The 14,207-nt window shown below is 50.8% G+C and overlaps 1 protein-coding gene across 5 annotated transcripts in view; it reads right to left on the reverse strand.

Moving 5' to 3' along the window:
• LOC119463354 (homeobox protein OTX2) overlaps nt 1–10,952 on the reverse strand; it is a 98,416-nt gene extending 87,464 nt beyond the window's left edge. For all 5 annotated transcript variants that reach the window (XM_037724164.2, XM_049656401.1, XM_049656398.1 and 2 more), the window contains exons 1-2: nt 10,726–10,952; nt 10,345–10,434 (exon numbers count right to left, since the gene is read on the reverse strand). In XM_037724164.2, coding sequence (XP_037580092.1) covers nt 10,345–10,434; nt 10,726–10,837 — 202 coding nt within the window. In that variant the 5' untranslated portion in view covers nt 10,838–10,952. The remainder of the gene's footprint in view (nt 1–10,344; nt 10,435–10,725) is intronic.
• Between the last annotated feature and the right edge of the window lie 3,255 nt (nt 10,953–14,207).

The following is a 14,207-nucleotide window of genomic DNA, read 5'->3' on the forward strand; positions in this document are numbered from 1 at the left end:
CGCGTGAATTCCGACGAGAACTGTCAGCGCCTGCAACAAGAGTTTACTTACGCTGTACTACGCACAGCAGTAATCCATGCTTGTCGGCTGTCTGTTTCATGCATTCTGTTGCGAGTCGGTGGAATTTCACTGCTGGCATCAACCCTTGCGTGTGTACATTGCTGTTTTGGGATTCCACAACACAACAGCCACTACCACCCTTTCGTAATTGCTGGTTTGGGATTCAGCAACACAACAGTATACCTAACAGCCTTCCGTAGGGGCGCCATCGCAAACGAGAGGCGTTTTGCGCTGCAGACTATGGCTACGTTCACACTTGGAAGCGGCAAGCGGGTGGAGAGGCCAAAGCGGCCGGAAAATCTTTTCCGCGCATGGCCAAGTTCACATTTGTTTTGCTACCACCGCGGCCGCCGCTGCCGCTTTCGTCCACATCCATCTTGTCTGCGCACGTTTGTCGGCGTGGTGGCGCTCATTATCGAATTATTTCGAGCGGTATGTTCATTCACTGACCCACCCGTCATCAAAAGTGATCATCTTGCGCAATTTCGCGTGTCATCTGCGACCTTCGGTAAGTTCCTCGTTGGCGTTCCGTAATTCTCCTCACACGGGCGCGGTAGCGCTGTGTCACAAGTTGCTGCCTAGGCGTGATTATATTTCTTTAATAGTTTTTATTTACAAGTTGTAATAACATTCGATCATTTCGTATTATTTTCGGCGCCTCCAGGACACGAAAGCGGCAACGGGAACACCAAAGCTAAAACCCGGGCTGGCCCTTGTGTTGAGGTTCGCCGAAGCCTGCGCGTCCTACGTGACACCTACGCTCCCAATCTATCGTCGCGACGAGAAAAGCACCCCGCGACTTCTGCAACATACCGTGCACGTGCGAGGAGAATTATGGAGCGCCAACGAGGAATCTGCCTAACTATTGTCTGCCGTGGAAGTGGAAGAAGAAATGGCTTTTATACTTCTACCTACTTGTTTTCTAGAAATGGACAATGAATAAACGGAAGACGCGGACACCTCGGAAACGGAGGTGGTGGGTTTGCTTGGCTTTGCTAAAGTGTTAGAAGTTGGGTCACGCCAAGCCTTCGTTGCCGCACCTCCTGTCGCGCGACGTTGATTACTATCGCGAGTATTGCTGACAGTACGTTTAATACTTCTCTTGTCGTAGAGCAAGGGGTGGTTCTTGATCGCGTCGATCAGCATTGCAGCCTACACTTTTGGTGCCATGTTCAATGTTACAACCGGAAGTTTACATGCTAGTGTAGCTTCCGGTCGAGCAGAACGACTTTCCGCCACGTTTCCGCTTCGCCATGGCGAAAAAATCGGTCCGAGACCAATTTGGCTCACCGCCTGTTTTTCTGCCTGTTTTGCCGCCTAGGTGGGCGGATTTTTGCAAGATTTTGCCGCTTCCGCCAGCTTCGAGACCAAGTTCCTACGCGAACGCGGCCTAACCGGTACCTGAAGGGAAGCGGCGGAAATGTATACCGGAAATTTCGACCACCTGGGGACTTTAACGTGCACCTAAATCTAAGTAAACGGGCCTCGAGCATTTTCGCCTTCATCTAAAATGCGGCTGCCGCATTTGTTGCTTCATTTGCTGCGCATTTGTTGCGCATTTGTTGTTTCAGATTGCGGCCGCCACATTCGCGCCCAAAACCTCACAGAGTGTCAAGGCCTTGACAAACGCCGTGACAGTTTTTTTCCATATGCAGACATGATTCGCTGTAAATTTGCATAATGAACTCTATATATCGCATCTTTTCTCGCGATTAAAACAGCGGTGTTTTGCGGAAGGCCAATGTCTGCAGTTGACCAAGGACTTTGTGAATGTTGGCGTAAAAGATATAAGAGGACGCAGTCAACGTCGTCGGCCTGTGCTTGCAACTGTCTGCCGTGCAGTCGGAACCGCATACGGTCTCGGTACGTTATGTTATCAATGAAGTCATTTATGGCACGCTGTTACAGGTCTATACCGTTAATAAATATATTAATTTGTCCTTCTTAGTGACATAGGCAGCCAAAGAAATATAAACGAGTATTGCATGAAACGGGCTCGCAGTATAGCGAAAACTTGTGTTAGTAAACTTTATTGACTTCGATATCTTGTTCGGAAGTGCAGGCGTTTAAGTATGTGCACTATGGTGGAAACGCGCAATGGTCGTCTGCTGATATGCGGGCACTTTTGAATGAGAGCTGCAGTGCAGTTTTAGCTCAAACTGACTCCTCCGACGTCTTTTTTCGTTTTCACTCTACAAAACTACCTCGCCGGCCCTCTCATTAAATGGGTTCTTCATTTTTCCTAGGTTGATATCGCCAGAACGATATCTTGGGACACTTACGCCGTATTTCTGTAACGATTGATTTTAATGTTTCATTATTGTCCCCCTTCGTCATTGGCACGGGCGCGGAATAAACACCACCGTTGTATAACAACAGATCGAAGGCTCAGCACGACGGCTGATAACCGATAAATACTGGAAAATGAAACGGATCGTTACAGCTTGCGGTCCCTGGACAGGCCTTATCTCGCGCTGCACGCCCCGCATAAAAACCGCACGAAAATCGCACGAAAATGATTACGCATTGCTTTCGGGTATAATGTCGTGGCCTGCAGCCGACAGTGTCGTCTGCAGCACGGCAGCCGACAATATACAGCTGACATTGTAATTGAACATCCTCCCGAGACCTACTGAACACTCGTCCACACTTCTGCCTAGAGCACTGAATCGGCGCACTCCGATGCAAGGAAGTCAATATACACGCCCTGCTGGCAGGTTCGGGAGTCAGTGCATGATTGTGAACAGGGGAAGCCGAAAAGGAGCGCGCACACGGTACTTGGTACCGGTATCTCGGTACCTTGGTACTATGAATCTCGAAACATCTGTTATTATAGTCTTTTTTCCCTGTATTCCTGTAGCGCAGTGCTATATAGAGCGCCTTATACATATAACTATAGGTCTATACATACACATTTTATTGCCCACTGCTTTTAATCCTTCTCAATGTTAACTCGAAAGCGATGATGTAAATCGTTCAACCAGATACAAAGTCATGTGCATTGGGAACAGCATAATCGTGGTTTAGTCATGAGTCTGTCATCGGGTTTCAAGGAAGTTGACGCCAATTTGATCTATATAGACTACTTTGCCACCACAGCCGAGGAAAATCACTCGGTGAAGTGTGTTTCGAATAGAGCGAGATGGCATTAAAATACAGGATGCACCGTCAATGTGGCAACCCAAACGCACTGTTTATATTCTGTGTTTAGGCAAACGAAATGTATTTTGTTCATCGTAACAAAACAATAATAGACAGTTATGTACACGTACATAAATACACAGCTTTCAGCAGAAGAAGCGATTTACGTTCGCAGCAGAACATTTGGTAATATATATAAGAAACTACTTGAAAAGCGGTTGCACCCGTCACGGTATATAACTCACTGGCTTTGGCTTTGGCTGCTGAGTACGACGTCACGTGATCGATGTAGAGTCGCGGCAGTCGCATTCCGACGAAGGCGGTTGGCAAAAACACTCTTGTACCATGCTTTGGGCGCACTTTAAAGGACCCCCCTTCCCAGATGGTCAAAATTAAACCGAAACCCCACTCCCAGGTCATCACAGTCATGCAGTTTCAGGACGCTAAACCCTACAATTATTTAAGAGCGATTTCATGCCCGATCTGCATCCTGGTCCCACGAGGATATAGAGAAACCGCATTGCCATTGTAATTGTGTGTATTAGACTCTAACGTCATTTTTCACCGTAGCAATCTATACCGAACCGTTGTGAACACTGCGACTGCCTCAGTACCGCACTGCCGCGGTGCATTACCACATCCAGTGCAGCTTACTGCTAAAAGGAGCACACTAATGGACGGCATTCACTTTGCTGGCACTCTACTATAGCTTCAAGTGGCGGCTGAAGCTTTATGCCGATGCACGGCACAGGTGGGTACAAAGCGCCACCAACCACAAGTCATCATGCTGCAACGTCGTGGGAATTGACACTTTCTAGAGGGAAAAGTTCGCACGAGCTCCACACTATAGTGTGTTCCCTTTAACAGTGGACCACACGGTAAAGGTCCCTGGACTCGACATGCCACAGGGTGCACGTCTATCTCCAGAGTACATGGCAATATTCTGCGCGCCATTGGGCTGGCAGAGGCTCGCACGCAAGGCCGTGCGAAGCAGCAATATATATCCATGGGCGTGCACAAGTCCGTCGCACACATCCTCCGAGGTCGTGGTCAAGGGCTCCTCGGTGCTCGGCCATTGGCAGTTCGCATGCAGACACACAACACACACACACACACTCGGGGCCCGTCCCAACCCGACGAGGGAACCGGTTCGACCGCGGCCGGTCCTGTCTCGACCCACGAGTATGTGTGTATACATGTGTACACACACACATACAGGCGCGCACGCACACACAAAGAACTCGAACGAACTCGGCGAACGCGCTCTCCTTCTGACAGTGGTTCGAGAGTGCCTGTTCAAGCAACGACGGACACACCCACCGTGGTCGGAGACAATGCGCGTCGACCCTGTCTCTCGGAGCAATACAACCGCATCATCGGGTTGCATATACATAAATAGACGGATCTCGACCCGAAAGTGTGTTTGTGTCTGCAATTGTACACAGGTAAATGCATGCACAAGGACTGGAACGAACGAGGTGCGTGCAAGCGCTGCCGATGACAGGGGTTTCGACTGCCCGCTTTAGATCGCCAAACGAAGAACACACCCACTACGTAAGGGCACAATGTGCGTAGACCAGTCACAGGGAGGTTATATATATATATATATATATATATATATATATATATATATATATCTTGACAGTCAGTTCTTCACAGCAATAGCCACGTCATCGAGTCTATGCGCGTATCCACCGAGGAGCATCGGCTGTCAGTTAGAAAGAGCCAACGAGCGAGAGTTCCAGGAAAGAACTTGAAGGGGCGCTGCTCCTTGGATGTTTTCGCATAACGAGCGTGAGGCATATATAGTGTTATGCCGAAGCGAAGGACTATCTGCCCGGTGCGCTGCTGCGCCACGGTAATTTGAACAAACGACAGCAAATTAAGAATGGATGGATGCTACGAGCGTCCCATTTGAAACGGAGCGGTGGGTTGCGCCCCCAAGCTCTTATTATTTTGCCTAATGTCCTACCTATGTTTTTTTTTAATGCGTGATAAGGTATACGGCACACTCTGGGTCACTGTTTTCTAACGTTCCATTTCATTCTTCATCTTACACCAAAATGTATTTTACAAGACACGTGACTTTATGAGCATAACTTGCGAATCCCGCCGTGATTATTAGCGCGTCTAATTTCTGTCAATCTATCAAAGCGCGAGCACTCGGTGATCGGGGGACCCCCTGTTCCCTCTCTTGCATCAAGGTGGTCATCCGAAAAAGCAAAAAAAAAAAAAAAATCATACTTCAAAAGTTTTCCGCGGCTCTGCACACATTTACTGGACTGCCTATGTTATGGAAACCTCGCATGTTGGACCCCAATGCTAAGCCAGCTTTCTTCAAAATTTCAGTTTAGTCAAATGACTGTTCACTTGAAAGACGTGCATGATTAAGAATTTGATCAGTCGTTGTCACTCTTTTAGGTCCAAAATGCTTGCTGTTATTCTTCGTCGCAAAGTGCACACGTGGGGCTTTCTATAGGCGTATCTTCAAAGCATCGACGTGTGACGGGCTGTCTAGTGCTTGTGTAGTACTCGAATACGATGTCTTACACTAGATACAGTATATATACTATACGCAAGAAATGTTGCCCGATATATCTCATTGGTTAGCACACCCGGCTTCGACCTGCACATCGCCACAGAAGGCCCGAGTTCGATCACCAGCGACGTTTGAGGGTTAATTTTCGTTTTTTTTTTTCTTCGCCATAAGGTGAGGATTAGGAGGTGCGCCAAACAACCACGACACCGTAACGACGACGGTGTAGCAGACAGAATCGAACGGGTCATCACAGCTGAGCCAGTTTCGAGCTCTTATCTAAAAACCTGCCGCAGTGAGAAGAGACGCATGTGTCATATAGCAAGTCAATGTACACCGTCATCACAAGTGTTAACTTCAAAAGGACGGACAAGATAGTGGATGAGCTGAACCATACACGAAGTGCAAGCAAAGTTATCCGAGATGCATTGCCATCTATCTGCCACCTACAAAATCTTTCACACAATCTTACATATACGACAAATAGAAACACATAGTAGCCCTACAGTGTCCCACAGTGGACAAACCTACGATTACACAAAGTTCCACGTTTTTACACTGGACCGTACGTACACGACGAACCTATATACACTCACTCACACGCAAAATCCCACAAGGTTTCCTATACAATAAAAGCGTACGGAGCTCCACAATTAAGGATCTATATGCTACACATGCGGGGCAAACCTATACGAAGTCCTGCGTACGAAATATTTACAAGGCCCTACAGAGGACAGACCGACAATAACCTATAATATCCGAGGACAAGGCTACGAAGTCCTGTATACATCAAGTGCCACAGTCCATGCACAGAACCCTACACGGCCGACATTCATGTACGCGTGTTACAGAAACTGTCGTACAGCAATTCAAAGAACAGTTCTGAGGTTCCAGCATATTTCTTTTTTTTTTCGGGAGAGAACGCAGACTGCATGTAGAGATGCACCCTCTCAAATTTGCGGTCACGGCGAGGAAATATGGTATAGTTGATCACACGGTGGCGCGTCCGTAGCCCAGGGTTTAGATCCAGATAGGAAAAGTCCTTCACAAAGTCCTGCACAGTCCCATATACTATCCTAGAGAGGACGGAGAGAAACCATGTCGTGCACTGATCACGGCATGCAGGGCATGCAGAACACGAAGAAGTCCGGCGTCTTCAATATACTTTTCCAGGACAGAATGGGCAATCCGAAGATTCAGCCTGCGAAATGCGGGGTATGTTGCGCTATATGCGTGTCAAGGTGCCATAGCTTAGATCCAGGAAGTCCTACGGATATAAACCGCCCCGTGGGCTGATCACAGCAAGCCAGCGCAAATAAATGTCCTGCGCCTTCAGGACTTTTCAGGATAGATCAACGAGACCCGCAAGGATTCAGGCTATTTCAAAGGTGCGGTCACAGCGAGGCATGCAGTATATTCACACAGTGCTGCGCCAGTGACATGCAGCCCATGGAGTGTTTCGACGCAAAACCGAGCGAAGGACGTAGACGGTCGTACATAAAATTCATAGTCATCACAAAGCCTAGTCCTATACTATCCTAACGACGACAACACAGAAACAGCCAGTCCCAGAGCAACAGCTTTGAGCCTTCAAGACGTGTCCGAAAGAGAAATACCGAGACTGCATTTATAGATTCACGTTTGTCAAATTTAGGCGCGGCCACTGAGAGTCGGTGTATCACGTTTGCAAGCCCAGGGCTGTGATCCTGAAAGGAGCTCGGCAGGTGTAATAAGGTCTGAGCCCGCAGTCTGGAGAACAGGAACGAAGGACAACGAACGATCGAGGAAGAAAAGAAAGAAAGCACGAAGACGGCGACGAGAAAAGTGGAGCGGCAGTCGGGGGCTGCGCGCGCTGTGTGCAAATGCGGTTGTGCAAAAGGCGATCGACTCGGGAACGCGGCCAAGGCGGAAGGAACGACTTTGGCGCAGTCCGTGCTGTGTCGTATATGCATGCACTCTATACGGATACGGAGGGGGGGAAAGGAAACGGCGACACTGCGCGGTGCAGTGCGCTGCGCGCTTAGAGGCGTACACACAACAACGCGATGTTTCGCTTGCAGCTAATGCGCGCGCGCATTGCGAAGCTCAGGCCGTGCACGTCGTCGTCGCCGACGGGGAAGCGGACGTAACTTACAACGGGACAGAATAAGCGGTGTTCTCGCGATGGGTGTCTTTTTATTTTGTTCTTCTTCTTGCTTTCTGAATGTGCACGCGTGTCTCCGACTATTTGCAGTATATTGTGTTTCGTACATTTCCTACAAAAATTACGAGAGGGTGTCCAGTGTCCGTACGCGAGCTGCATGGCATGGCGCCCGATTCCGTCATCATGGGTATATATATATATATATAGAAAGTGGGATTTGCCTAAACTTCGTTCTCGTGGCTTCAAATGCCTTCGTGACTGCGAATTGATCATATTCAGCAGAATATTATGTTATAAATGCAACATTGCTGAATCAGTATATGCATGCGCGCAGAGTTCTATTGGCTGAACACGCGTTTAGAAAATTACACGAGTGCTTGGAAATTTAGGAGGGTAAAGCCAAAGAAAGGAAAAACGCACGTCAATTTTCGAAGCCAGCACGTCGATTAGAGAAATTCCGGAGTTCCCTCTGGCAATTTTCGTAGGAAATTGATTTTTCCGGCTGTCATGCTTGATCAGTAACAGCTACGTGCAGCCTGTCAGTATAACCTCTGCCTTCCCCCTTGCTTTTCCCTCTTTTCTCTCAATGCCACTGCGGCGGAGATCAATGAAGCACTCTCGAACGACTTCCCGCGTTGTAAATCTATAGTTGTCCTTTCTTGGAATACGAAGCGACAAATATCTGTCCAGGCTTTCGGAAGCCACCAGAAAAGAACAATGGAGTCCCCGCCCGTGAATGATTCGATCCTGCAGGCCTGCGACCTGTGGCTATCGTTGTCTGTGTACATACTGGACCAGCGATCTGTGTTCGAGGTGGCGGCTATTAGGTTTTATCCACGAAGGTCGGCACAAAGTGTATTTACACCCCCAGAAGCGGATAAAGCCTCTCGCATTTCGGGAAGCCTTCCAATACTAAAGAAGCAGCTTCGGATGTTCCGAGTAGCGCCCTCGTCTGTATTTACTGCCGATTGGAAACGCACCGCTCGCTGGAAGCTCGCTCGTGCAAGCTTCTGAATCGGGTGGCGAGAGACATTTTCCTGGAAACGAAATCACTGCTCCCCCAAAGAGCCCGGCTGTGCCTCGCGCCAGCACCCTGACGCATCCAGAAAAACCGTGTCGTTCGAATGCAGAGGGGGGCAGCTTCTTTCTTCCCACTCCGCGCTCGTGAATCAAGAAGCGAGCGCGCGGTGTTCTTCAACAGGCGCGCTCGAAACGGCGTCATCGTCACCACAACCACGATCACTATCATCATCATCCGGAGCTGGCACCAACGGCCAAAGGGACGGAGTTGCTCGAAGGTGGAGGAGGCGGCTGCGAGACTGCCCCAACGCCGGCTCCGTGTTCGCGTGCACGCCCACTCTGCCGCTGATAAGCCGGCGCGGGAGCGAGCTATACTGCGCCGCCATCTCGAAGCCGTAGATTGACAGCAGCCGTCCGTTACGCGTTGGGACAAGCTCACTGCCCGCCCTGCAGACTCGGCAAAGGGGAAAAAATACCGCGCACAACGATCAAACAACAGGAGCAGAAGAAAGTCTCGCCGCCAACCGGCCCTTTCTCCGAAAAAGAAATGAAAAAAAAAAAAGGAAAAAAGAGTAACTATCTCTCGCGAGGGTCACGTCAGGGCCAGAAACCGGAAAACAGCAGCGGCGGTGGCAACAGCACCCATGGCTTTCGGACTGGCTTCTTCTGGCTTGTCGGCAACCAATTTGCTCGCCATGCCGGCGCCCCGACGGCTACGAGGCGGCGGCGGCTTGCTGAGGCTCCCCCGTCCGCTGCAGCAGGGGGAGGGGGGGTGGCAAGCTCACGCAATCACCCGTCATGCTATTTTCTCCCGAGGGGAGCAACCCCGAGCCCGCGCGGAGCTCGACCAACCGGGAGTCCGCTTCTTTTTTCGGTGGGTAGGCGGGGCGGCGAGCGGCCCCGCCCCGGGAGAAGCGAAGGAACCCCGCGATCGCGGATCCAGAATCCCACCGCCGCTTGCCGGGGCTGGGCGAGGGTGGTCATTTCGGTGAGGGTTGCAAAGACGCGCAGAATCCTCCTCCATCTTCGTCTTCTTCTTGACGCAAACCCGAAACCTCCTCTCCCTTTCCCCCACCACACACACAATCACCGAAACGCGGAGACATCGAAAACAGCAGGTTCCTTACGGCGCCCGATCGAAAACTGCGCCCTGCGAAGCATCTTTCGCTCTTTTCTGCGTTTTTGTGGCAATCCTGAAGGATCCCGGCGACCGACGATGGAAGGAGGCCCGTGGTGGAAAACCGACCGGGACGCGACGAGCGGCAATCTGGGAACTATAACGTCGAACGCGCGAAGCTTCTGCGCGCCCGAGGAAACGACCGCGTACGACGGGCACCGGAACGGCGAGTCCACGGATCCGAGGTCGCCGCGTACACGAGTGAGTACATACGTATCGCACGAAATAAGTCGGGAAAGGAAACAAAATGGTCGCATCGGTACTCACTGGGGCAGCCCGGCGAGCCGTACCAGACTTCCTCGATCATCGGCGACTCCCAATCCTCACGGTACTTGTCCAGCCGTATCGGCCCGTGCGCTGTTTTGAGAAAAGAGAAAACCCAAGTCGGTTGGTGGTGGCGGTGGGTTTTTTGCAAGGCGGGGACCCGGGCCCGCACCACGAGAGGGCGAGCGAGCCAAGGCGCATTACCACCAGCTCCCCCCTCCTCCCATATCCGCGCGGCACACAATTAGGCATCCGTCAAAGCCGTAATCGGCTTTAGAGCTCTCAAGCCTCCCTCTCCCCCGCCACAGCCCTCCACTCCGCGTGCTCCTCTTCTTCCGATAGATACGAGAAAAGCCGCTCTCGCGAGCCGCTAATCCAGCTTACCGGGGTAGCCAGGGTGCAGCAGATCGACGCCCGTCGAGGTGTGCAGTCCGATGCCGTTCATGGAGTACGCTGCCGCCGCCGGTCCTTTGAGGTGGTGGTACGCGGCGGCCATGGCCGCGCCGCCAGCGGACGCCTGGCAGCTGCCGAAAGGCCCCGGTCCCGCCGCAGCCGCCGGTTGAAACGCCAGCTTGCTCGTTGTCGGTCGCAGGGCAGCCTGCGCAACGCCGCACGACCGGGCGCACTGGGCGCCTCCGCGGACGCGGCTCGCGCGCACACGCCCCGCCCCGGGGAAGGACCCCGCAGACTCCGCCCACTCCGCCGCCGCAGCGCGCCGTGACGCGCGCACGCGCGCCCCCACTCGCTAGGCCTGACCCACACGACTCCGCGTCGTCGGAGCGTCCGGGCCGCGCCCCGCCTCTCCGCGGAGCCATTCTCTCCTCTCCTTTCCCCCTTCCCTCTCTCTCATCCCTTTTCGTTTGGTTTTGAATAACTTCAAAGCGCGCCGACGGCAGGTGGGAGGTCCAGTGCCCCCAGGAGGCTCCGCCCACATCCTTTCCCGCGCTTTCCTTTGTTTCTTTTTCTCTCGGTGCGGGAGAGAAAGTTCCTGCCTGCTCGCGGCTCGTTCGCGCGCGCGCGCGCCGCGCTCGCGTCATCGGTGAACGCGCGCTGCACGCCTGCCGCCAGCGCGCGCTTCGTTCACCGAGCCGACGACGACCGGAAGGGGAAAAAAAATATAAAAAAAGAGGGCGCTTGTTTGGGGATCAATGGAAACGGGCACGAGAGAGGATCAGACGGGAATTATCTCCTTAAAGGGAATTTGATCCCCCCCCCCCTGCCCCCCTCGCGTTCCTTTTTGGTTGCGGCGAAAGGATAATAAGGCGCTCAATTGGATTACAACACCGTGGCCGCCAAAAGCTAATCAGGTGGTGGCGGCGGATGAGCGACGCGCCTGCGAGCGAGGCGACGGAAGTGGGAGATAAAGAAAAGAAAGATTATGACCGCGGCCGACGAGGCTTACGGAAACGAGAAAAAAAGAGGAAGAAGAAATACGGAAGGAAGCGCGGACGGAAATAAAAGAAAAAAAAAAAAAGGTGAGAGACGGCGTTTTCCGACACACGCCGGTGCGAACGAAAAGTGGCGCGGCAGAGTCAAGTAATGCTGCGCGGATCGTTGCAGCGTTCGGCTGGCGCCGACAAAAGAATGGAGTTTGTTTATTCCCCCAGATAAGCCGGAGATAAGGAAAAGCTCCGGTGGTTGGTCTTCGCCGCAGTGCTTGGAAGGACATTTGTCGCGTGGTGGAGCCAGGCACTTGATGGTTGGATACCTGCGTCTTTCTTTTTGGGCGTATACGCTTTCTTTTTGGGCGTACGCAGAACGACGAAAAACCTGAACACAAGATGAACTACGGTGTGCAGAACAAAACGATCCAAGTTTGCTATTCAAGAGCGCAAGGACTGCGATATGTGTGACCTGCACGGGGCAGCACATGCTGTTGCCGAATATTCCGTCACCGCTTCGTTGGCGCCACAAACCCGTATGCCGTTCAAACAACGCATCTGGATATCGCTGGGGCTATTGCAAGGTCGCATGCACACCATTCTCTTTAGCAAGTAGTAAAAACGTGCGAAACGGGCTTTCACGAAGCTTAGCAAAACGCTTTACATAGTATATCAAGCGCTTTCGCTTGGAGTTACCTGAAAGAAGGCTTTTCTGTACTTATCATTCTGCCGTGAAGCCAACTTCTCGCGCTTCGGGAATTGGTTGTATGCAGATAGCCACACGGGTATTGTTTAAAACACACACATATTGTGTGTATATATATATATATATATATATATATATGTCTGTATGTATAAGGACTGCAGTGTTTGTTGACGCCATAGGTTGATGCCATCAGTCTTGTCTGCGCAAGACTGATTGAATATTGTTGGTTTGAGGTTCGCTCGAGGTGTATCGGCGATCAGAACACATTAGCGCCGTTTTTCGATTCGCGGCTGTATTATTCGCTGAGAGAATACATAAAAGTCGATTACTAGACTGAACAAACATGGTATATATGTGACAATTGACTTCAAAGAACGTCACGGCTTTTGCTTCCTAACCAATGAACGTGCGCCCCGAGATACTTCGTATAGCTATATACTTCGTATAGCTAACACCGATACTTCTATTCCGCTCCTGCCATCCTTGAACATCAGCCCTTACAAAAGTCAGCATACAAGTTACCTTATTCTATTTACTCTTTGTTGCGTTCAATAGTTTTTCTTTTTCAATATCTAATTAAAGATAATGTGCAATTTTTTTCAGTGGTACGCGTATGCAAGTAACGGATTCATTATACTTACGGGCTTTGAATAGGAATTCTAGCCGCGAGCAAAGGGCGCTGCTGGTCTCGTGCAAAGATAAACATTTCCTTACACAATATCAGTATATTCACGCAGGCGACCTGAGCGCTGTTACACCCATTTGAAGACCGAAAACGAGATTTAAAAATAAAAATAAACGTGCTTGCAATACGCGATAAAAAGGTGGAATTATTCCCAAAAGCGAAACGCGGCAAGCGACCTCGCAGTAATTCGTAAACCGGCTACAAGCGTTTCTATATATACGGCAGCGAATATGCTTCATGGACAGAAAGCTTTTATTGTTGAGCGGCAGTTCGAACTTTCTCCCGTCTGTAAATTCTCTCCACTCGATTTTTCTCCGTCATCGGCGTTGGTCGCATGACGGCGAACAGCGTTTTATATAACGCATGAACAGCTGGCGCATTGCGGCAAGAATGTGCGTCATCGACCCTTTTTAAGGCATGCCCGTAATCCGTTCATGACGGAACTGCTAATGGCTGGCGCAGGATCAAAACTGAATTCGTTACCACTCGCCGCCTATAGCGAAAATGTACTATACCAGCGTGAACAAACGGCGTGCTTGGTTGCGTATATACCAACTTTCGTATGCCATAAACTATTGATTACGTCAAAGTGCTGCGAATAACCACACGAATGCCAACAGACAATGGAATCAGGGAAAACGGAGGTAAAAATTAACTGGCACCGCCAGGACCGCGAGTGGCGCTGGTTAACACTCCCAGTCTATATTATAGTACACGTACACAAATACCCCAGAATCTCTGTATATATGAAAGAAGTCACATTGATCGCTCAATGCATAAAGCATTGCTCCCGTAACACGGTACAGATGTGGCTTCGGCTTTCGAAGCCCTCATCGTCGTCTTTCCGGAAGACGTTGTTGCGGCTCGAGGTGGCGTATGGGCCAAGAATCCACCAAGCCCATCGATGAATACATCCAGTAGTAGGAAATAGGAAGCTGATTTAATTTACATTATGTACACTGGCCCCTGGTACGGAAGCCCACCCCAACAAGAGCATATTCAACGTCTGAGTTCGTATCAGGTCACTTCATCAGGTCACGTCACCACCTCCCACTGCACCATCGGTCTCCGCTTTTAATCCCTTGGTCTTCCC

This window comes from Dermacentor silvarum, chromosome 9 (genome assembly GCF_013339745.2).
Source record: "Dermacentor silvarum isolate Dsil-2018 chromosome 9, BIME_Dsil_1.4, whole genome shotgun sequence".
NCBI lineage: Eukaryota > Metazoa > Arthropoda > Arachnida > Ixodida > Ixodidae > Dermacentor > Dermacentor silvarum.